Here is a 23,152-nt window from a genome sequence, read left to right as displayed (position 1 = left end):
CGTTAACTGTACTATCTCTGTCGGTCAGTGTTGGGGTCAGCTCCAATTCAGAAAGCTTTTACACAGCTTTTCAAACAGTCTATCTCAATTTAGCAAAAGAAAATTGCTGTGCAGGTCCACTTGTATTTCTGTGGAGGCAAAATTGGAACCAATCTGACCCCAATATTTGTTTTGTTGGAAAAGCATTCCTCTCTGCTTTATTTGAGGGGCAAAAAAATGCACCTGCATTCAGGGACTGAAGGATTTATTGAATATAATGTATTAAAACATAAACAGATACATGATGGAGAAAGTGTTGGCAGCTTCACCCACAGACGGTTACTGCTTTTGTGGTTTGAAAAAGTGAAATTGCCTTGAAAGTAGAACATAAGATACATTTAATATATTCAGACACTTTTCATTTCAATTGCAGAGAAATCCAACATAAAACTTCATTCAGAATAAGATGTATTTGACGTATTAAACCACAAAACAATGATTATGATGATTATATATTGTTGATGTTTTTGATCTCAATAAAACACAAGACAGTGATTGGCTGCTGAGTAAGGCCTTTATATGTTTTACAGTGCGAGCACAACAGAGCATGCAAAGGAAATCTGGAACGTTAAGACAACTGTGGTGTGCACATGTTTCCATAAAGGCACTTATGAATGATATAAACGAGAGTGGCGTGAGTAAGAAAGAGCAAGTGTATCAAAATGTACAATAAATACAGTTCAAACTTTTCTTTTCTGATTTAAAAAGACAAAAGTCAACACTTTTATCTAAAATCTCCCTTTCATGATAGGGGGACAAAAATCATTACAATGGCATAACTAAACGTTAAAATTGGCTCTCTTATTTAGTTCATAGATGTCCGTGACTTTATAGCAAAACCCAATATACAATAAAAAGAAACACAAGCCGAATGCAGGAATGTAAAACGAATACAGATTTGTGTGGTACATTGTCCAACGGGGACGTGTGACGCATGCGCTCAGATACATGAAGGTACAACAGATAGAAGGGAAAACATAAGCTCCAACATGTGGTCCATGGCATTAAGTGGTGCTCAGTCTACGTTCCTGTACCTGGTGAAGAGGTTGTAGAGGACGCGCAGTGTTGATTTAAGATCACAGTTCACTATATCTGGAGAAAGAAACAACACAGAGAAAGAGTAGAATAGTTATATACAGACACAGATCCAGTGAGACTATACAGACCCCCGCTAAAGCACCGTGTGTGGAAACCAGTTGCAATGGTTCATCTACCCACCAGGAGAAGCAGCGAGGAGAGACGCTCAAGAAGATTACTGCGCCCGATATCAACTCTGAACATATTTGACGTGTATGAGGGAGTGTTCTTCCCACACGGAGCACGCGGTTAATGATTATGATCATATTGCTGAAGCTTTTTGTAAAACACTTCAGATGATTCAGATTTGTTGTTTTCATGCACAAAGTGCGTGTAGCGAGGCGGCTGAAGACACGCCTGTAGTTACCGATCGCACCTTTGATTCTGTCCCTGAAAGCTGTAAGAGATGAAATGAAAGCAATGTGTGTAGATGGTGTCTGTGGAGTGAAGTCCACTAAACGAGAGCGGCTGTAGGCTGCACTGTAGGTGCCCGTCCTGCCCCTCTTCAGCTTAATGGCCTGTTTCCACCACACAAATCTCTCCTTTAGCAAACAAGGTTCCGCACACGGCTGCACTACGCTTGTTATAATATGATTACTTGAAAATGAGACAACATAATATTTCATCTTATTTACCCATGAACCATATTAGACGTACATTTTGAGTTACACTCTGCAAAGAACTGATCTGCTGCAGGTCTTGTACAATAGGGTGTGCCACATTTAGAAGGCTACAGCTGTTAATTCAATGTGGCAGATATATATTCAGTCAACAGGTAACAGGAAAGTATCTGTTTGGGAGATACCCAATACTAAAAGACTTGGATCAAAACCCTTCACAGGGACATCCCTGGTTAAATGTGCATCCTACCCTCTGGTCGGGGCTTTGGTCTCTCCAGTCCTCCGTCCTGCATCAGCTCAAAGGAGAATGACACGTTGTGGACCTGCAGAGAGAGTGACCAGGCTGTTAGAACACAACAAACACCGCACACACACCCAACCTAAACTTTACACATACATACAACTTCACACACAGCTCCTCGCTGATAACAGAACACTGGTTGCTAAATCCTACAATACACTCTGGGTCGATTCAAATCGTGCTACAACAGCTTCCTGTGTTGGCAAACACAACACTGCTCTGTTCTGTAAGACCTTAAGCCTTCAGCAGCTGCACAAACACTTTGCTTCCTCATTTAATAATGGATACATGTCAGCAGTGTCTCTCAAAAAACCTCCAAGCTGCCAAGAAATTGATACTGTTGTTGAACACTTGTATGTTGACAAAGAATAAACTCAACGGCGCATAGAGCATTTCTTATATTGGTTATATGTTTTATATGATGAATGCAGCGCTGCCGTTTATTCAAAAGATGGACCCAGAATATTTTCCAGGTGGACCATTTTAAGATGGAGCAGAGATGCTGTTCTGTGGAGGAAACGAGCAAAGACAATCTGACTTGTTCAAATTAAAAAAGGTGCAAAGGGGGGGGAGGAAAACCAATGTGAGGGAAAAGATAGAAAGATGTTTTCTATTCTCTGCTCATTGTATCTCTGTGTGTGTGTGTGTGTGTGTGTGTGTGTGTGTGTGTGTGTGTGTGTGTACGCCCTGCTGTGATGTACTAAAAGCTTTGCCCAAGAGCTTATCATGTGAAAAGCGTGACCTTAGCCATCTAATACAGTCAAAAAGAAAGGAAGAGAAAGAGCCTTAAGTAGAGATCTACTGAGCAGAAGCAGGAGTGCTTTCTTGATGCCTTGTGCTACTTTTCACAGCCCACCCCTGGTGCATCATCGATAGGCCTCTAGGCACGCACGCACGCACACACACACGTGCACACACACACACACACACGCACACACACACAGTAATAGAGCTGAGCCCCTAAACCACTCCAGTGTTTCCCTGTGCAAAAGGAGATTACAGATGCTGTGGGGCTGGTGCCCGTGCTTCCAGGCCAGGAGTGTCTGTATGTGTATGTATGTGTATATGTGTGTGTGTGTGTGTAGTTGTGTACATTGTAGCACTGATGCCCATTCTGCTTCGCAGCTTGGCAGGGGCAGCTGGCCAAGATCCAAACAAAAGGCTACTGTGGTGTCTCCGCAGATTGCCTGTTCAGAATACCGTAGTACTACAGAGGCCAATGGAGAGGAGAGATGGCTGCGCACTGAATGGGCTCTGGGGTAAACGGATGGCATTTATCAGAATATTGCGAGGAGAGTCCAGGCTCCGAGTGCACAGGCTCCGAGTGCACAGGCTCCGAGTGCACAGGCTCCGAGTGCACAGGCTCCGAGTGCACAGGCTCCGAGTGCACAGGCTCCGAGTGCACAGGCTCCTCACAAGTGAAGCATTGATTTAAGAGCGTTTCTTAAACTATAGGTCAAGACCAAAGATGGGTCACAATCTTATTTCTTATGGACCTCGAAAAGATTGGAAACATATGGTGGAGTTTACTACAACAAGTCTACTTGTCTAAAATACAGCAGCAAAAATGTTGCATTTGTACATACTGTGGAATTCTTGCTGTCCAGTTACAAGTGAACCAGGGCCTCTCTACAAAGTCATAGCTGCTTTCTTATTTGAGGGAAATAGGGATAGATGTTACACAAACAACCAGCGAAAGGGATGCATTGAGACACTAGTTTTGGCTCAGTACTCAAAACACTGGATTAGAAATGAAGCAATGACAATGAGGTACAAGTGCCAACTTCAAGCTTTGATTTAAAGGCACAGGCGTCCACCAATTGGAGCCTTTATATGCAGTACACAGCATAGAGGAGTACAAAAAGAAAAAATGTAATTGTAAATGATCACAATTCATAGGAAGATGACACAATTGAAATGTATTAAACATATACTTAATAACAACATAGACAGATATGTCTTCAATATCTGTAAAATAAATCTAGAGTTACAAAGTTGAGTACACTACAAACGGACATAAATGGACATATTGCCCGTTTATCTCGTTCCACTCCACCTGCTCAACTTGTCTCTTCAAATTATTGTGGAGGTCAGGTGACACTGCAGCACCGGTTCTTCTTCTGCCCTCGGAGGAATGTTTAGGGTCATCGCCAGGTAGAAAAAGTCCCCGGCGACCCAGGGTGTGGAGAGAGGGCTTCATCTTCTTCTTCAGAACTTTACAGTAAATACACTTCATTAATGCCATCAATGAGGTATAATTCCCCCACTCATCTCCATAAAATAACTTCATTGACTTTGGTGTCTTCAGACCAGAGAATGGATTCCTTGAAGTCTTCCCCGTTGTCCATATGTCCCTTGGTAAAGGCTTACCAGGATTTCTTGCGCTTTGGCTTCAGGAGAGGCTTCCTGCATTCCATTTCTATACAGTGCAGCAGAAACAATCTCTCCGCAGCGTTTACCAGGCACTAGTTTGTGGATTCTCCGGCATATTTCTCAGCAAAACTTGCCCGTCACGAGGCGAAAGCTTACAGCGACCTGGATGTCTCCATCCTTTTTGAATTTCTGTATCACTTTTGCTCGATGATTTGCTAATCCTCCTGTACCCAGGTCCTTTTCTGTGCAGTGAAATAATTCTCTTTCTACAATTCTGTCCCATGTGGTTCCACTGTTGTCAGCATTAAGTGATAAACACATGTTATTTTGTAACTTTCTATGAGGATGTCCTCATTTTTGCAACATTTCCTTTTACCATTTCGATAAGAAAGTCACATCTTCCCGTTTAGCATTAACATAAATAATTGGTAATGATAAAGGAAAGTTTCAGGAACATTACATCATACGTGTTATCTGGAAAGAGATATCACAGGATGTGTTTAACAGAGAGTGTACTCATGTATGCTGTATACCAGGGGTGGGCAATTAATCTTTACAAGGGGCCACATGAGAAACCCGAGCTGTGTTGGAGGGCCGAATCAACAAGAAATTGAACTTAATTCTGCTCAATATTCATTTTCTCCCATTGTAAAAAGCAGTACATTATATATTTTGATTAGCTGCGACTGGTAATCAAAAGAATAAGGATATTTTCTTTCAATAAATATATGAAATTGTGGAGTGGGTCAAATAGGAAAATACTCCTAGAGAAGTAATAAACAGTAAAATCAATCATTACATCAGTATTTTATTTTTAACTTGTTAATCTTCACAAACCAATACAGAAAAGGTGTTTTACAGTATGTAAAGATAAGCAATTAATCAACTTTATACAAAAAGCAATAAGTATTTTTGATGTTTTTCAGTTCACTTTACTTGTTCAGTGAGAAAAGTCCAGTCTTGAGCTTGAACAAGTGCACTGAAATCTGGTTGAATGTCTGAGGTGGATATGCGCAGGACAGCTGACAGGTGATCATCAGTGATAGAGGATCTGTATCTGGATTTGTTGAACTTCCTCACTAACATGGATGAGTACCTGTGGAGGTGATCAGCTGATGGTGTGGCTTCCTTCAGTGTTGGCAAGTGGGTGAGAATGTTGTCCTCCATTTGGCTTGAGAGAAGCTGCAACTTTCTCATGAAAGCCTTCACTGCGCTGTACATTTCATGCACAAAAAGGCCCTTGCATTGCAGTTTGACATTTAGTTCATTCATTAGTGCAGTCACATCTACAGCAAAACCAAGGCCTGCATCCAGTCTGCACCTGAAAGCTGTGGGACGTCTTTTCCTTTCTTCACACAGAAGTCTTGACTCTCTTCTCTCAGGTCCCACACTCTTTGTCCAGGCTGAGCCACCTGACAGCGGCGTGGTAGCCTATGTCACGATGTTCAGTCTCATTTTCCTCCAAAAGTGCAACAAACTGTCTGTCACAGTGCTTGACATCAAACAAGCTCTTGCCCTGATGAAGTTAACTCTTTTAGTTACAACATCAACAACATGGTTATTCTTTAGAACTGACTTACACAACACTTCCTGATGTATAATACAATGCAAAAATACCCATTTCTGTTCAGGGTTCATTTCTGTCACTTTATCCTGCATTCTCTTCAAAAGTCACGCCTGCCAGCTTGTTCCATTTCAGTCCCAACTTGTCCACACATGCATTTACCTCCGTGAACAAATCACTCCCTGTTGTTGTCCTTTTCATTGACTGCATGGCTTCTCAAATGCCTCCTTTTTCTCCGGGCATATGAGTGCTGCAGAATCCACCAAACACTCCTTGATAAACTCTCCGTCAGAAAACTGTTTACTTTTTCTAGCGATTTTGTGGGATAAGACATAACTTGTGTTGACAGCTGCATCTCTGGATGTGCAATGTTTTGTAAAAAGTCCTTGTTGGTTTTGCAGTTTAGCTAGCAAAGCACCCGACTCCTTTTCCCGCTCTTCATCAGACAAGTTCTTGAATGGCGACTCAAATTGTAATCCTTGAACACAGCGACCTGCGCACCACAAACTAAGCACACGGCTTTACCTTTGAGTTCAGTAAATAAATACTTAGCAGTCCATGTCTTCTTGAAAACACGGCATTCTGTATCAATCTTTCTTATTTTGGTGTGAGCGGACATTTTGAGGGCTAGCCGGCCAGCATCCCTTGTATCTTCACACGCGCGCGGTGCGCGTACGTAAATAAAGAAAAACAGCACCCTTTTCAAAATAATAGCAACACAGTTAGAAAGTTATTTACACCATGCCGCAATACAATTGTGTTACTTTTATTTTGAAAAGGGTGCTGTTTAAAATATATATATACTTTTTCATATGTTATAATTTACGATTGTCCTCACGCGGGCCGGATGTGGCCCGCAAGCCGTACAATGCCCAGGTCTGTTGTATACTTTACACACAATACATCACAACGGTTACTACATTGTTCACCCAACGGACCAAAGACCTGAAAACCACCACTCCAGCATATCTTAAAGATCTCATAGTACCTTATAAACCAACTAGAGCATTACGCTCCCAGACTGCAGGGTTACTTGTGGTTCCTAGAGTCTCTAAGAGTACAATGGGAGCCAGAGCCTTCAGCTATCAAGCTCCTCTCCAGTGGAACCAGCTTCCAGTTTGTGTTCGGGAGGCAGACACACTCCACATTTAAGAGTAGGCTAAAGACTTTCCTTTTTGATAAAGCTTATAGTTAGGGCTGGCTCAGGCTTGCCTTGGATCAGACCCTAGTTATGCTACTATAGGCTTAGACTGCCGGGGGACACCTCCCTGCTCTCTTCCTTCTCTTCCTCTCTCCTCCCCTCCCTCTCTCTTCTTCTCCCTATCTATTTATGTAAATGTATGTTACTAAATCATCATACGGGGTATCATCCCGGAGTTTCTGTGTCTCTCATGTGGCAGGTTGCCACTAATAAAGTTTACATCAGGATCATGAATCGTGGCTGCGCCTGCTGCCCTGGTCCTGCTGGACACCGGGAAGATTCATCCAAACTTTCTCTTTTTTCAACACAACATCATTTCTGTCAAATGTTGTATTTATGCTATGTTGTTTATCCTGCACACACAAAGTTTTTCCTTGTGCGATGCGAGGGTCTAAGGACAGAGGGTATCATAACCTGTACAGTCTGTAAAGCACACTGAGACAAATGTATAATTTGTGATATTGGGCTATATAAATAAATGTGATTTGAACCTGGGCATTAAGTCGTGTTAAGTAGTGAAGTGAGAAGTTTGTGAGGACATTTTGATACTGTTTCAGAGGCTCAAACAAGGTGACAGATGTAAATGTAACACTACATCTGCCCTCCATGATGGAGCAAACTACACACTTGTCAGAAGCTTTCAAACCAACAACCAGTGATGTTAGAATGTAGAAAAATAAATCACATTTTACCTTTTGGTCAAAATTCTCTGGCGTGAGGAAAAAGTTATAGAGCGGCACAAAGTATCCCTCCAACAGGCCCATCAGCAACACCAGATAAACCCCGTCTGCAAACTGAGACAGAAGCACAGTCAGGTGTCAGACCGAGTGTATGACGTCATCGTCTTCTACCATTGAATAGCACTGATTATTGTTTAATCAAGAGGCATTGTCTCAGGAGAGGCCTGCAATCTCAATAACATGTAAATATATTTCACTCAAGCGCCAGTGTTTAAAATGTGTACCTGTGTGTTCATGCGTGTGTGACGTACCTGTGTGTCCAATTCAGACACCTCCAGGTTGAGCTTGTTCAGGTGTTTGTTCACAAATGTGATCAGAGTCTGAGAAAACACCAAGGGAAAGGTCCGTCACAGGAGATGGCTACATTTCAGAACACAGGGAATGTACACTCAAAGACATGCAAACACAAATCTACACACACCTTGTAGACATACTGTCCATACACACACACACACATATATATATATATTGTATATATATATATATATATATATATATATATATATATATATATATATATATATATATATATATATATATATATATATATATACACACATATGCATATACATACATATATATAAAAATATAAAAAACACTAAACAAAACAAGACACTTTGCCATATTGGAGGTCCTCACCACTGCGACAAAAGTTGGGTAAAAACAACATAAAATACTTCATCCACTGGAGAAAGAAAAGGCCACTGGATGGGAACGTATGCCGGCGTATATGAAAAGTAGCTCAAAATAGTCCAAATCCAAATACGTCCAACTTTTTACAACTGAAGACTTTTTACAAAATCACAGTAACCCAAAGAAGTTAACAAATGACTTTCATTTAAAACAAAGGTGAACTGATCTACACCCTACAGGTCTTTGTATTCTGGTCAAGGACAAGCCTCATGGATCAGGATCAATGCAGTTAGCTGTAAAGCTGGAGGAGAACCTGGACCGTGGACTGGAGTAAAAAGCAGTTTTGGGGGTTTGAATACACAAAGACTTGATTGTTATGGTGATGATATTTGGCATCACAACATCAGATCACCATGATGGTGCCATACATGGCTGCTACATTTGAGATTGCCACTGCAAAGCCTCAGTACCTTTTTGACAACATTCAGTTTATCTGGAGCATGGTCAAACAGGGTGTCGAAGGCGTCACGCTCTGTGGAGGAAACAATTAAAGACATTCTTAAATCAAAAAATGATATCTGGATATTAAATTTAAAAAATAGTGTTCAACACACTCTTCTACATACCATGTCTGCCAGAGAAAGCCCTGAGAGGAAGAAATTGAAAAAACAACATTATTTTTAAAAAGGAAAGAAAGACATATGTCACAATTCACAGGCAGTGTCCTCTTATTAACAATTCCACACACGAATATCCGGAGAAAAAGACAAGTGCTTCCAATCACTGAGGAATGTAGAGAATGGAGGGATTATGTCACAGGATTGACAATACAATAATGTAGCGAGGGTATCATAATTTGATTAACAATAAACACAGGTACACCTCGGGTATTCAAATAACCTGGGCATCATCACAATGACACATTCTATAGCACAATGTAATAATCTCAACAGCACAACAATACTCTTTGGTATTCATACAATGAATGAAGACGTGCCTTTCTGTACATGCAGGTTTTCTATGGGAATGGAGGGTCTCTCTTGTCCATTATTACAATGTTAGCACTTTGGAGGATGTTGTTGTTGGAAAGGGTCAGGTGGTTTTGGAGAGTAGTGAGCGCTGCAGTGCGAGTGTCCCCGAGGAAGTGATATCGCAGTGGGCAGGCCAGCAAGAAATGGCACACACTCTCTCTCTCTCTCTCACACACACACACACACACACACACACACACACACACACACACACACACACACACAGTAATCTGTAATGGCAAAGGCAGGCAGGTCTGGGCAATGGTCCTGGTGGTGTGGTAATAACCGTATTTCCACTGTGACCATGTGAGTGTGTGTGTGTGTGTGTGTGTTATTAACAGTGTATCCATCTACCATGACAAAATGTGTGTGCTTGTGTGTGTTGGCCCGCTGCTATCTCCCTCGTTGCTGCAGTCAGGCTGCAGGACAGCCTCAAAGGGAGACAATAAGTGTGTGTGAGAGTGTGTGTGTGTTTTAAATGGGCTGATTCTTCAGCTAAGGGTGCCATCACATATCTTGTTGAAATACAATGGTTGTCTATTCATCATTGCACACAATTTCTTTTAGAAGTCCGTATAAAGCACAGTGTGCTGCAAAGTTCTGTTTGCAGAAAAGAAGATATTCAAGGTCTCACCACAATTGTGAATTCTATAGACATGCTGTTTTTAAGGCTCAGTATGAAGCCTGAAGCATAATATATATATATATATACATACATACACACATATACATATATACATATATATACATACATACATACACACATACATATATATATATATATATATATACATATATACACATATATACATATATATATATATATACACATATACACATATATATATATATATACACATATACACATATATATATATATATATATATTTTAGCAGCAGTGTTCTAGTTTGCAGCGGCACTAATGTCCGTTCACAGCCACACTGCATTGTGAGGTGTAAAATGAGTCAGGTGCAGCGTACTTACTCTGTGTTACCAGTGATTTCCTCTTGAATTTGTCTGGACTGAAGGATGCCCTCTCTTTTCTGAAAGACATGAATGAAGGAAAGTATGTAAATGTAGGACTTTTGTATCCTAGTGAATATGATTAATGTACTGGCGGGTACAAATGAAGTAGGAAAAGAGCCAAAGACAAATTGAGAGCAGTGGAGAGAGGCGTTATCCAACATTCTGCGTAAAAAAAGACGACTTGTTATGCAAGTAAGTAGACAAATATTGTATATTCATACGAGGAGGCCTTCAAAAACAAGGTTACACCCACCTGGACGACCACTACTTGAATAGAAACGTGGTCTGGCAATCTGATGGGGGCTCTGAAGTGCTGCGACAGCGCCACCAGCAGGTGCAGGATGGCAACTATACTCTTAGCGTGAACCGCTAACGTGGGCCAAAGAAGAGCAAGAGGATAACAGAAAAATATGAGTTATGGAAGAAATAACATGAATGATACAAGTAGTCGACGTACTGTACACGTGAATCAGCATAAGCACAATTGACATTATCAAAGATTTCACTTAAATATGCGGTTTTCTGACATTTAAAGTCTGTTGTTTACTTCTTTATTTACTACTTTTCTAAATTTGCTCATGCTGGTTCCATGCCTGTATGTATTTAAAGCGCTGTATGTGCAGTATTTGCATGAAATCTTAAATGAATACTAAAGATTATAAATAAATGAATACATCATATAGATGCCATCATGTTACCCACTCACTAATGTTTTTAAGCATTTTTAATCTTCTGTATTTCTTTAATAAAGAGTCTGTGTGAACACCTCGCTGTACGCAGTGGGCTGCCAGAGAGTAACATATGTTCTGTTACTTTTCATTTTGCTAAGAATTTAGAATGATTAGTGAAATGAAAGGTTTTATGTGGCAAGGTCACATGCCTTCCATAGTAAATACAGACACAAGATGCCAAAAGCTGCCTTGAAGTGATATTAAAAAAAGTCACAACAAAAAAAGAAGAAAACTCGAATTGTGGTGAGTGTGTGCAGCCTAAAGTCAAGCATAAAGAGCCCGTTCAGTCAGACGCACTGAGCGACATGTCAACCGAACAAATAGGATTTACCTTTGGATACACAATCAGGATCAATTAAGTGTCTAAATCACAGAAAGCAAGCTGAACGCTTCATTAAACCCATTAGATCCTCAGTGCATAAGAGGATCCAAATAAGATACAGAAAAGAGTGTGTTTCTAAGGCTGCTGAATGAGGAATGAAAGAAGGGACAAACAAAAGTGAATTGATTAAAGAGAGCTCCTCACATAAAAGGACTGCAAAATCAATGACATTGCATGCAATTCACTTTGGTCTTTTTTTAAGACATCTCGCACAAATAGATTTCAAGGACAGCAGAGGTGCATTTAAAGAATGTCATATTATTTGGTTTGAAATAAATTCATTGGATGTGGTCTTTCTCTGGTGCACTCCTCTCGCAAAATCAATTGTGTTATCTTAGAGCTTTTCTGTCTCTGTCATGTCGTCCATGTTTCTACCTTACCCATACAGTGATGTGCTCTCTGTCCACGGGCTCCACACGCCTCTCGTATACATCTCATATACATGTTAAAGCTAATGACATGAGTAAAAGGCAGTGTGCTGGGAGCCTGATAGTTATTATTACTCTGTGAGAGGAGAGGTGGGAGGCTCTATTGACCTGCACGGCTACACTCACTGTTCTCCATCTCAAAGCTTACAGCTGAAGAGGAGGGATATCAATCCAACGGCAAGACTAGTACATTCAAACACAACTCTTTTAAGTGGAGGACTTAAAAACACCCTGGCATGTAGCTAATACTCTTTGTGCATGACGGGGACAATGGCAGTCATGCCAAGAGCTCTTCAGTGAGAAATCAAGGATAGAATCTACGAATGCTATTCTGTGTAAAATGGATTAGAAACTCAGGAACTACAGGAACGTCCAGGCTGTGGTGTCTGGATCATGATCCCAGCCACTGAGCACACATAGCTGACACACACTGCTTGTACCAGTGTACCAGTAAGTGTTGTTAATGTTATTATTTACACTTGTCAAAACATCAGTGAAAACGGCTGAGCGTCGTAAAAAACTCTGAGCATGGCACTCCTTTGTATTCTATTTTCAAGAACATGCAGGGAGCTTCAAATGCATTATTTATAATACATGATACACTGTATGACTCAGTTGTATTTAACAAACAGTCTCAGGGCACTATCTTAATTGCAGAACCAGCGCAAAGCTGTAGGTTGTGTGTGCACAGACTGTGTGGGCGTCTCCCAAGAGCACACGCCATTTTGGTTCATGTATGTGCAGCAGTGCAAATGGACCGGGTGGTGATTAATAACCACAATGTCAGTCATATCACCGGCCTCATCGCTGTAAAACAGCAGTCAGTCACAATGTCTCGATGGTGCAAAGCGAACACGAGAGGCAGATGCTGTGGGGTTTTTTAACGGTTGATTAGTTCGTGATGATCGGAATGAATAATTAAACATTTTTGATGACAGTGTTTTTATGAGCACATCAATCCGCTGCTTTTTCAGTCACAATTCTACTGTATCCAACATCATAAACATTAGTTTGAGTTAACTTCAGTGTGAACATTCTGCTGGTAATGCTTAATGATTCATTTAGCAGGCAGCACATACAGATGGAGTGTGTCGTGTGCAGAACGTTAGTATGCAATTTTAAACAGCCTGAGACACAATTTCCAGCGAGCCGCGAGACTCCATGTGCATTACTGTCTGCACAGCAAGAGACCCCACACGTAGTCCTGTCTCCGAGGTTTAAGAACTCTGCACTACCGCTCCAAATACATCCTTTTTTATGCCAATTTTGATATTGATAATTAAGACTTTAAAAAAAATCAGATAACAATATGTCATCCAATATTCATTTTTTCTCCCAGAAACATATAAAGTTAAACATTTTAAATAAGTTTGTTTGAAAAGAAATAACTGACCGTTTATAAATAACTTTTTACTCATAGACAGACATTCGAAACCTTAACCCCAATACCAATAAACGGCACCTGCAAGAAAGTAATAGAATAATAATTTAATAATAAAAATAATATCGGCTGCTTTCAAATGCAGGAATCTGATGCTCCTGCTTTCTCACGTGACTTGATGATTTACATGAAAGGCTGGCATAAAACGTGATCCAGGGACACCGCTTCTATTTCAGAGACATTTTAGGACAAGTTCCTTCTTAAAGCACATGTAAGGATATCATTGAATTAAAGAACATATCAAAATAACAACTGCCAGTAAAGCCAGTATGTGTCCCAATGTATGCGCCTGTATTTATTATAGTGTCAGAGAACAGAGTATTAACCTGTGCAATAACAGAGCTCATGCTATCGTGCCTCTATGCTAACTGCTCATCTCTCTGCTGTGCTGCAGAACAATGACGATTAGCGTCACCGATCACAATCTTAATATATTCTGAAGCTCGGTTGGTCACACTGGCTTCTTTTAAAAAGGAGCAGATCACATGGAGAACACTGGTTACATGAGAAACATGAAAAATCAAAAGATGCTACAATGTTGCGAAAACAACGGTGAGCATTTGGACATTTATTTTCTATATTTCTTCGATTTGCACATGCAACTAAACATGATCCTGAGTAATACTAGTTTATTTTAAAGTGCCTTTTTAAGTGACCTATTTGATGACAAGTCATCTTTAAAGTAACAATACTTTTACTGGCGTGATTGTACTCTGGTACTCTTCTGGGTTTTATATGCAGACACTGGCCCACAAGGATCAGTTAAGTCTTATCTTTACTCAACAGCTTATCGAGTTTCTCAGTCTGTTAAAAGGACTTAGAAAGAGACCAACATTTCAATTAAATCACATGGAACTAATGGAAAGATCAGTTGTGTATCAGTGTATTGTTTCAAAGAAGCCCCTCGCTGCACTGTGTTCACTTCCTCAAATCTAAAAGGCTCCTTGTGTAGAGACGCATCGCAGCAGAGAACCGTTATAGTACAGAGTTATATAGTAGTTAGTAGTTAGTTATAATAGTAGAGTTAGTATATATACGCTATATAAACATTTACAGCTGTGTTAGGGAAACACTTCTGAAAACAAGTGTAGGTTACAGCATTACAGTTGTATAGAAAGTCAAAACTAAATATCCTCACAGTCGACATTCCAGCGAATGTTCCTGGTGGAGAGTTTGAGCGAGTCGTTGATGCGCTCTAAAACAGTCTGCAGCTTCTGTTTCTGGGCGATCTCCGACTGGGTCACCTCTGCCACGTTCAACTTCTCACCTTCCAGCTTTTCTGCAGCACAAGACACAGGCAGAGACACTTTGATTCATGAGCTAAATATACATTTTCCATATATATTTAAAGACAGTTAAGGCAGAAGCATCTTTTAATTATGACTGCTCGCCTCTTTGTAAAACCGTAACAATACAATAAGAGCACATGTTTCGTGCCTCAGCGGGCTTTACTCCTCATGTATGGCTGAACTCCTCACCGAATAGTTTCTGCAGGACCTGCCCGTCATACAGATCTTCAGCCAGATCCTTCACAATGATCCTCTCCCCCACCAGAACATCATTTATCCAGTCGATCAACACCTACATAGGCAGAATAAAAGACTCCTTACTCATAATAACAGCTTGCTAAATTACTTTGAAAGGTACCTTTGAATGATTTGGAAATAATTTATAATGAAGTATTTCATTCAGAGTAAATACTGAAAACTTAAATATATTTTAGCGATTGCAGCTCAAGATCTTATTATTCGCTCTGTACGGTCCACCTGGTTGATTTGGGGACGTCTTTCGCTGTTTCTTGTAGGGACGTCCCGATCAAGCTTTTTTGGCCCTGATCCCGATCATTAAATATTAAGTATCTGCGGATACAGAGTCCCGATCAGATACTAATTTGAGTACATTAAAGTTGTTCAAATCAATCTGATGTAAGAAAAAAAATGACCTGCGTCCAAGCTGTTCCTTAATACCTTTAGGAAACAACAAACCCTCTCTGGAATCTTTCTGGAGTTTCTCTCTTCTTTTCAAAGTGTCCTCCAGTGTTTATTGCTTGGGTGTAACTTTCCCCCTTAATAAATGACTCTAGGCTTTTATGCTTGCAGGGTTGAAACACCCGCACCATACAAGACGGCAAAACGCAAGAGACTCTCAGGCCTGGGCTGAAAAAAAAAAATCAACAAGGTAAATAACATGAATAAAAGGCTCTCTACACACAGAGCAGCTCAGCAGAGTGGAGGAGAGAGCAGAGTTGGAGAGATGATGTCGGCTGCATGAAAGCTTGGCGAGTAAATACCCCTGCGTGACAGCTGATGTGAAGGATCGGATCGGCTCATTATAGCCGCTACGATCCGTTAAGTAACGTCTTGATCGGCCCAGATATCGATCTTTTAGATCTGATTGGGACATCCCTAGTTTTTTGAAAATGTCCAGCTGCATGTCTATGAACTGCTAGTTTCAAGTCAGAAAACAGATTTTCATTAGAATTGAAGTTTGATCTTCAGCTGGGACTTTTTTTGAAGCCAGACCAGTGTGGATGGCGGTCTGAGGCCTTTGGTATCCCAACAAAAGTTCTCCATAAGGATTTCCCTGTTAGAATCCAGTGATTGCTCCCCAACATGAGGCATGTGTGTGTGCTCCTGCTGCTCCGCTGCACCATGCTGCCACCTCCAGTTTTAAAGTAGGGATGACGTGACATGTCACACAGGAACAATGACTCATAGATTTACATTATTCACACTACTTATTAGCGCTTTATTATTTCTTACTTGTGAGATTCTTTTCTTCTTCTAGTCATCAAGAGATGCAGCACTAAACAACTTTAAATGACAAGGTATCCAAGATAAGGGGTGCGTTACGTTACCTTCATGAGCTCCTGCAGTTTGCGGTCATTCTTAGAGTTGGGGTCCACCATGGTACGCACTTCATTCTCCTCTAATGGATAAATAGAAACAGGATAACTGTAAGAACCAAGGAGGAACATTTTATTCTAAAAAGGAGTGAAGAAGAACAACAGAACAAAAAAAGTGTTTATCATCTAACTAAGCTTTCAAAAAGAGCGACGTACCTGGTGAGGTTGTAGCAGTACTCAACATATCATTGTAATGCACCATATCTATTCAGCCTGTATTTATATTGCTGTATCTATTCAAGTTTCTCGCCAAACAACTGCATTTTATAAGACTACCTTTGAACACATTATGATAACGTTATAATTAACCTTTTCCCAATATTCCGTCAACGAGACGCTGTTCGTCTCGAGCCCGGCCACTACGGTACCGACCATCATTTATATAATCGAGTAACACGTTCCCAGAATTTTTGGCAACAACTTGGTACAAAAGTGTTGTTTATCGTGACATCCGTAGTACATACATTAATGTATGCAGGTAAAAAGATCCTTTAGCCAACAACTAATGACCAGGGTCTTTGACTGATTAAGCATAATATTGTAAAATATTATATTAGTAACAGCCAAGAATGTGTCTTTGGACATTAACTATTAAGCTCTACGGGCATAGGTCATCAAGATACACATTGAATTGCCTTTAGAGTTGCTAAATGTGTGTCTTCAGAAGAGGATATTAAATTATGGCCCTCAACTTTTGCCATTTCGGTAAGTAAGTAAGTTCAAATGTATTTATATGGCACTTTACATAGGACAATAGTCAAAAGTCTTTTACAAGAGCATTATAGGACATACAAGAAAGCAATCATAGAAGAATTGACCATCCAAGCCACGTGTTTAAAAAGTGCAAAACTAGAAACACAGCACATCTATAGAAAACACTAAAACCCAATACAAATACACAAAACCTACAAACGTATCTGAATGTATGCAACAGGTAATGTGAGTGGAGCAGTTTACCCAGCATGGTGTCCTCAGGGTCCAGCTCATAGTGGGAGGGGCTAAGAGGAAGGTTGATGGCATTTATCCCCTCTTCCTGAAGCTCAGACACTACGAGAAAAAAGATAGAAATATTATCATCACATTCATTTATATCAGTAAAACAATGTCGGGAATGTTATGAGGACACTTCTTGAATTTTTGGAGTTTTCAACTTTTCTCTATTGTATATACATTTAAATAAATAAATAACATTTAAAAGGATAAAATGGCAGTACTCTAGATTATTTTTATATTTTCAAATGTTCCCATGAAAATATCAAAACTGAATTCCTTAAAACAGCTGGTGTTCCTAAAACACGAGTAAATGAGGAGACTATTTTCAGCTGCGGATTAATTCCTATTTGGTGCTCCAGTGATTGTTTCCCGCAGCAGGACAGTACATGTGGGACTGACTCAAAATAAATTAATACATTTCATCTTTACATTTCTTGTTTTATTCAACAAATAGTAAAGATTCCAAGGATATTCAATGTACAATGATAATTAAACAGAAAAGCAGCAGGTCCTATGAAACCAGTGAATGTTTGCTGTTTTTGATTGATGAATGACCCAAACGATTGATTGATCAATCGATCAGATTGATTGATTGTTTTTGGCCCGAACACGGCTGTATGACACGTCTTGCTTTGAAGCCGGTTAAAATGCCAATCAATCGGATAACTGCTACATGACTGAAGACTGGACACCTCCCTCAATGATAATCACTTGCAGTGTTCAGCAGTAGTTTGGACAGCTCCCTAAATGTTCCCTTGATTCCACGAACCACCATTAGCAGAGCCTCCATCGAGAGCCTCTTGATGTCAGACTTGCATAGGCTGGTGTTGCTTCCTGCTTCTCAGCGGGCTTTATAGAAGCCCAGCATGCCATTCTTCTCAGTGTGTCAGATACCTGAGGAGGCTTCATCACTGCTCATCTGTGTGTGTGTGTGTGTGTGTGTGTGTGTGTGTGTGTGTGTGTGTGTGTGTGTGTGTATAAAGCATGGAGTGAACATCCTGTGTTCACTGGAACAACATCCTCTTGATCAACACTATCCACCAGTGCAGGGTGTCTGCATGAACACACTCACATGGGTGTATGAGAATATTCCTACAGAGTGACACAAGCTTCACTTGCTTCATTCTGTGGTGAGAGGATCTTGCATGCAAAGTGTAAATCAGCACTACTGAAAAGAGTTAAAGAATTCAAAACAGCTATGGCGATGTAGCGATGGTGGCGCATGTAGATGCAGCGGCTGGTAACTCCCATGAACTTCGCTACATTTTTGTTTTTAATGTTATCTTTTCTTCTCTTTCTGTCTTTTTTCCCATTGGAGCACGTATGACATATGACAGAGATACATCGGAGAAGAAAAAGTGCGGGGATTGGTTAAAGTGCAGCCGACCTTGAGACGGTCACCGCCGGCATCTTCCAACCACCAAGATATTGAGCCAGATCTGCCGGACCAAACGCCAGGAGGAGAATGCAGAGAGCTAAGATGGGAGCTAAGCTAATCCAGCTAGGACCCAATGCTATTCCACTCCCTAGCCTGCTCCTGGCCGATGTCTGGTTGCAGGAAAATACGAAAGATATAAATAAGACTCAGGCTAACCAAGCAACGGGAGATCGGAGACTGTTGAGCCCACAGCTTAGAGACCTGGGACCGTCTCCGATCGAGCTATTGCACTTGACGGACTGAAGGACAGAGCCGGGAGACGGAAGGAGGCAGATTGTGTTTACATCAATGATGCTTGGTGCTCAGACTTCAAAGTTGATGTTTCCCTGATGTTGAATTTTTAAGGTCAAAGATGTCAGCCATTTTAGCTTCCTAGAGAATTCACCACTGTTTTTGTTGCTGCCGTTTACATTCCTCCTGATGCATATTTCAAAAAATGCACCACAGGAATGCACTACTGTTTTTGTTAAGTTTATCTTGTGTAGCCTGAATGGTCTAGGCTACAACTGCATTTCATTGTGCAACCATATGTTGCACAATTGCCTGCCTGTCAGCCAACCACATGGCCCCTCATCTTCACTGACACCAAGTCTGCCGCCGGAGGCTGAGTGAAATGAGAAGCCGGATAGAAAGGTAAACCAGCTGAAACTAGAAAGCTACAGCTTTAACCATTTTTACATCCAAGTGACAACTTTTTGCCACGTTGAAAGGCATCTCCCACCCATGATCTCTCCATTACCATTGAAACACCGTATACTCTGTGGCGTCCATGGCTTGGACTGCAATGAACCTGGGTGTGACACTGGATAACCAGCTGTCCCTTCCCTGCCCACATCTCTGTGACAGCCTGCTCCTGAAGATTTATTCTCCTCAACATCAGGACATTCTGTACGTTCCTCAGGAGGCTGCACAAGCTCAGGTCTCGACTCATATCGACCCTAGAATACTGCAACTCACTCACGGCTGGTGTGCCTGCATTTGCCATCTGGCTTCTGCAGTTCATCCAGAATGCAACATTCTGGGGTCTACACACTGATAATAGAAGTACACAGCAGACTCGAACTTCCAGCCGTCTCTCAAACTGTAGCACGCTAGCTTACAGTTCCCTTAGCTTAGCTCAAACTTTCACAATAAATTTGCAGTCTCAACAAAACTAGTATCTGGTCTAGCCATGACCCCCAATACTCAAACTGATAACACCATCCTGCCCTACGCCGTTGTCACAGAAGCGTAACCGTTCCCCCTCAGATTAACATTGTTAGCTCTGTCCGCTGTGTTACCGTTGTTCGCACTGTTTCGCCGTGGAGGAGATCCCTCAATCATAGATATGCTCTAAATTCCATATTGAGAACCTTTTGAAAAAGTGTACATTCTTATTGGAAACCATGACAGAATACAAAGTGCCTTGAAATGGTCAGTTTAGCTATTAAAGTTTCAAAACAATTGGCGTACATTGAACATGCCCCCCCCTCATGGTAAATACGTGATTACAGCCCAGGTATGTACAACACACATCTACAAATTCCAGGAAATAGATGGAATTTTAAGAATTTAATTCACATTCATACCTCACATTACAGATTTATGTCATACATTTTAGGTTATAAGACACCTCCATATTATTTCATGGGTTGATAACAGAAGAAAGAAGAAAAATATGGATCGCTGTGTCCGTAGAATACGTGCATAAAAGGGATAAAGGTGGGCTTTAACACTTTTTAAACTACTGTCCATGTCTGGCAATTTACAGACTCATATGGAGGTACAGCTGTGAAACAATAACACCATACCAACTAGCACAATCTGATATTACTGTAATTATTACTTGTGCTATTTCAGGGTGAGCAAGTATGTGAACAACCAGGTTGGGTGTGTGGTGTGTAGATGTACAAGCGATGTGAAGATGAAATGACCGAAGTATTACTGCCGTCAACTTACTTACCAGCTGTGTTCCCATACGGGTAGAACAAGCAAGTCTGCTAGGGTTTCCTTTTGCCTCCGCTCGAGTGTTAAATAAAACATTTGCTCAATGCTAACCCCTATTAACACATTGTACATGCTCAGTGCACATTTGATTTGTTGTTAGTATTATAAGCAGACAGAATAGAAATCACAGGCATCCTCAGGGTGCATCACTCCTCCCCCTCTGGGCCAATGTCATAAAGCGAGAGTATTTACGCTCTTGGTTAAATAAGGTTAACAATAAAAAGCCACATCAACGCATGCATCATTCAGGAACATGCCTACTGCGAGCTGCACGGATGTACGGAAGAATGCATGCCGATGTGGAGTCCTACCTGGAGGGCAGAGCGCTCCACAGCCCATGTCTGTCTGTCTCCGTCCCCCAGTTTCAAGCATCCTCTCCTGGCTGGCAGGACCAGCTCTCTCCCCTGCAGCTCATCCTCCACAGGCTGAGCTCACAAGTCTCTTAATAGAACACCTGATCCCGATATGAATTCTATATTTGCGCTATTATCACAGAGGAATGTAATTACATATTACCTCTCCTGATTTATGAGCTGTATTTCCTGTTTGCACTACATCCACGTTGCACACAGGTGGTGTCCGTCTATGCAATGCACAGCCCAATGCATTGCTCTCAAACCTTCTGACCTTCTCATATCATCTCGCCCCCATCCTACAGCTCTCTTTCTCTCCCTGTGCCCCATTTTCTCTTTCCCATCCCTTCTTTACTGCTGTTCAAGCAGACGGCCCCTCTCTTCCCAGCACACTGCAGCGACTGCCATAAACGTCACAAGGACTTAAATTTAATCAATGATCTCCACAAGAGCGAACAGACCACGTTTTCCATCAAATCACGGAACACACGGCAGACATCCTACACACTGCACAGTGCATGTGTGTGTGTAGTGGATACGAGCCAGCATGAATATAATGTGATTGCATGCATGTCCCGTAGACAAAGGCAACATAAAATGGGGCTCAGCTGGGCAACAGTATCCTGAATGACACAAAGTAATCATCCAACTGAAAGAGACCTTTCTCATTCGATGATAAAACCTGGCCTTTAACAAACTATGCCATGTTTTCTGAAGTCTGCTGTATTTCAAAATCAACCCTGCGTGGCTATAAACTGAACTGGGCATTTAAAAAGAGACTGTTGGAGTATTGTTATTTATAGCCAGTCCAACATAGCAAAGTTTATAACTAATATGAAAGGAAGTGAGGTAAACTGGAGTGTCCATGAGCAAGACTGTAAATCCTGAGTGCTGTTGTGTGTCTGAGCCTGACCTCTGACCGCACTCTGAGAATCAAGCTTGCAACCATGAAGAACACACACACACACACACACACACACACACACACACACGGTATGGGAACAACATTACTACTTGTGTTCCCACAGTATCTGTGAAAGCGTTGATGTTGAAGGAGCCTCCTGAGTCTGTGACGGGCCTTTGTTTACTCGTGCCGCATTCCTCACTTATTACAGAAGTGGATTCAATACCTTACATGGATACAGACACAGCCCGCGGCCATGAAAACACACACAAGTAGACGTTGTAGTTTACGGACTTTCTGTGTCACGGAGGCTAAGTTTATTGCGGAGTTACAACTATAAATGAGTGTTAAACATGTTATCATTCTTAAATGTGTGTGTTAGTGGTAAAGGTTATTTCTACACTTGGAAGACTGTCGGCTGTGCGGTAAACTGTTCGGCTATAATCATCTCGCCTTCACTTGTTATCACTTTGTATTGCTAACGTTCACTGTTTACCTTCTTTCGCCTTTTTCCTTCTTGCCAAAGTTCCACCAAGTTTCCCCAGGAAAGAGTCATCTTTCTTTCTGGAGGACGGTGATTTGGGCGTCGGAGATTTCGGGGAGGACGGGGACTTCTGAGGAGAAGAAGCCATTCTCGTTACGATACTTTAATCCGGGACAGGTAACGCAAAACTGTCCAAATTGAGGTGGAAATAAAAAGTTGCTTGGAAAGTAAAGTTAAAAAAAAATCACCGTCCACTCCCTAAAGCGGAAACGGAATTCCACACATTTTCCCGAAGTTGGCTGAAGTGAGTGGCCCCTCCTCCGTGGGGGAGGACCGGGACAGCCGGCCTCCTGCGGCTGGTCGGGGGAGTGGGAGCTCCACGCTGCCGGCCGAGGGGCAGCCCACGGATGGGTCCCGAAAGGTGGAAGTAAAGAAAAGGTCACACCACAAGAAGCCTCGTAACGTTATATCGGCATCATTATGAAATGATACAATTATTTTC

The 23,152-nt window shown here is 41.3% G+C and overlaps 1 protein-coding gene across 1 annotated transcript; it reads right to left on the bottom strand.

Moving 5' to 3' along the window:
- Positions 1-227: 227 nt before the first annotated feature.
- parvaa (parvin, alpha a) lies at positions 228-22,956 on the bottom strand. The gene is made up of 13 exons (XM_029434538.1): positions 22,663-22,956; positions 17,450-17,539; positions 16,445-16,515; positions 15,066-15,168; positions 14,726-14,866; positions 10,859-10,974; positions 10,564-10,622; positions 9,175-9,194; positions 9,019-9,080; positions 8,167-8,235; positions 7,868-7,969; positions 1,987-2,059; positions 228-1,131 (listed from the first exon to the last, which is right to left on the bottom strand). Exons 1-13 carry the CDS (start codon positions 22,796-22,798, stop codon positions 1,055-1,057), a joined length of 1,119 nt encoding a protein of 372 aa, XP_029290398.1. The 5' UTR covers positions 22,799-22,956; the 3' UTR covers positions 228-1,054.
- Between the last annotated feature and the right edge of the window lie 196 nt (positions 22,957-23,152).

Source organism: Cottoperca gobio, chromosome 6, assembly GCF_900634415.1.
Source record: "Cottoperca gobio chromosome 6, fCotGob3.1, whole genome shotgun sequence".
NCBI lineage: Eukaryota > Metazoa > Chordata > Actinopteri > Perciformes > Bovichtidae > Cottoperca > Cottoperca gobio.
This window is presented reverse-complemented; position numbering and strand designations above follow the sequence as displayed.

Coding starts and splice junctions, on each gene's coding strand:
- parvaa (XM_029434538.1), bottom strand. CDS start 22,798: ATGGCTTCTTCTCCTCAGAAGTCCCCGTCCTCCCCGAAATCTCCGACG. Junction 16,516..17,449: donor CCCTGAGGACACCATGCTGG/GTAAACTGCTCC, acceptor TTTATCCATTAG/AGGAGAATGAAGTGCGTACC. Junction 1,132..1,986: donor ACCAAAGCCCCGACCAGAGG/GTAGGATGCACA, acceptor TTCTTTCTCCAG/ATATAGTGAACTGTGATCTT.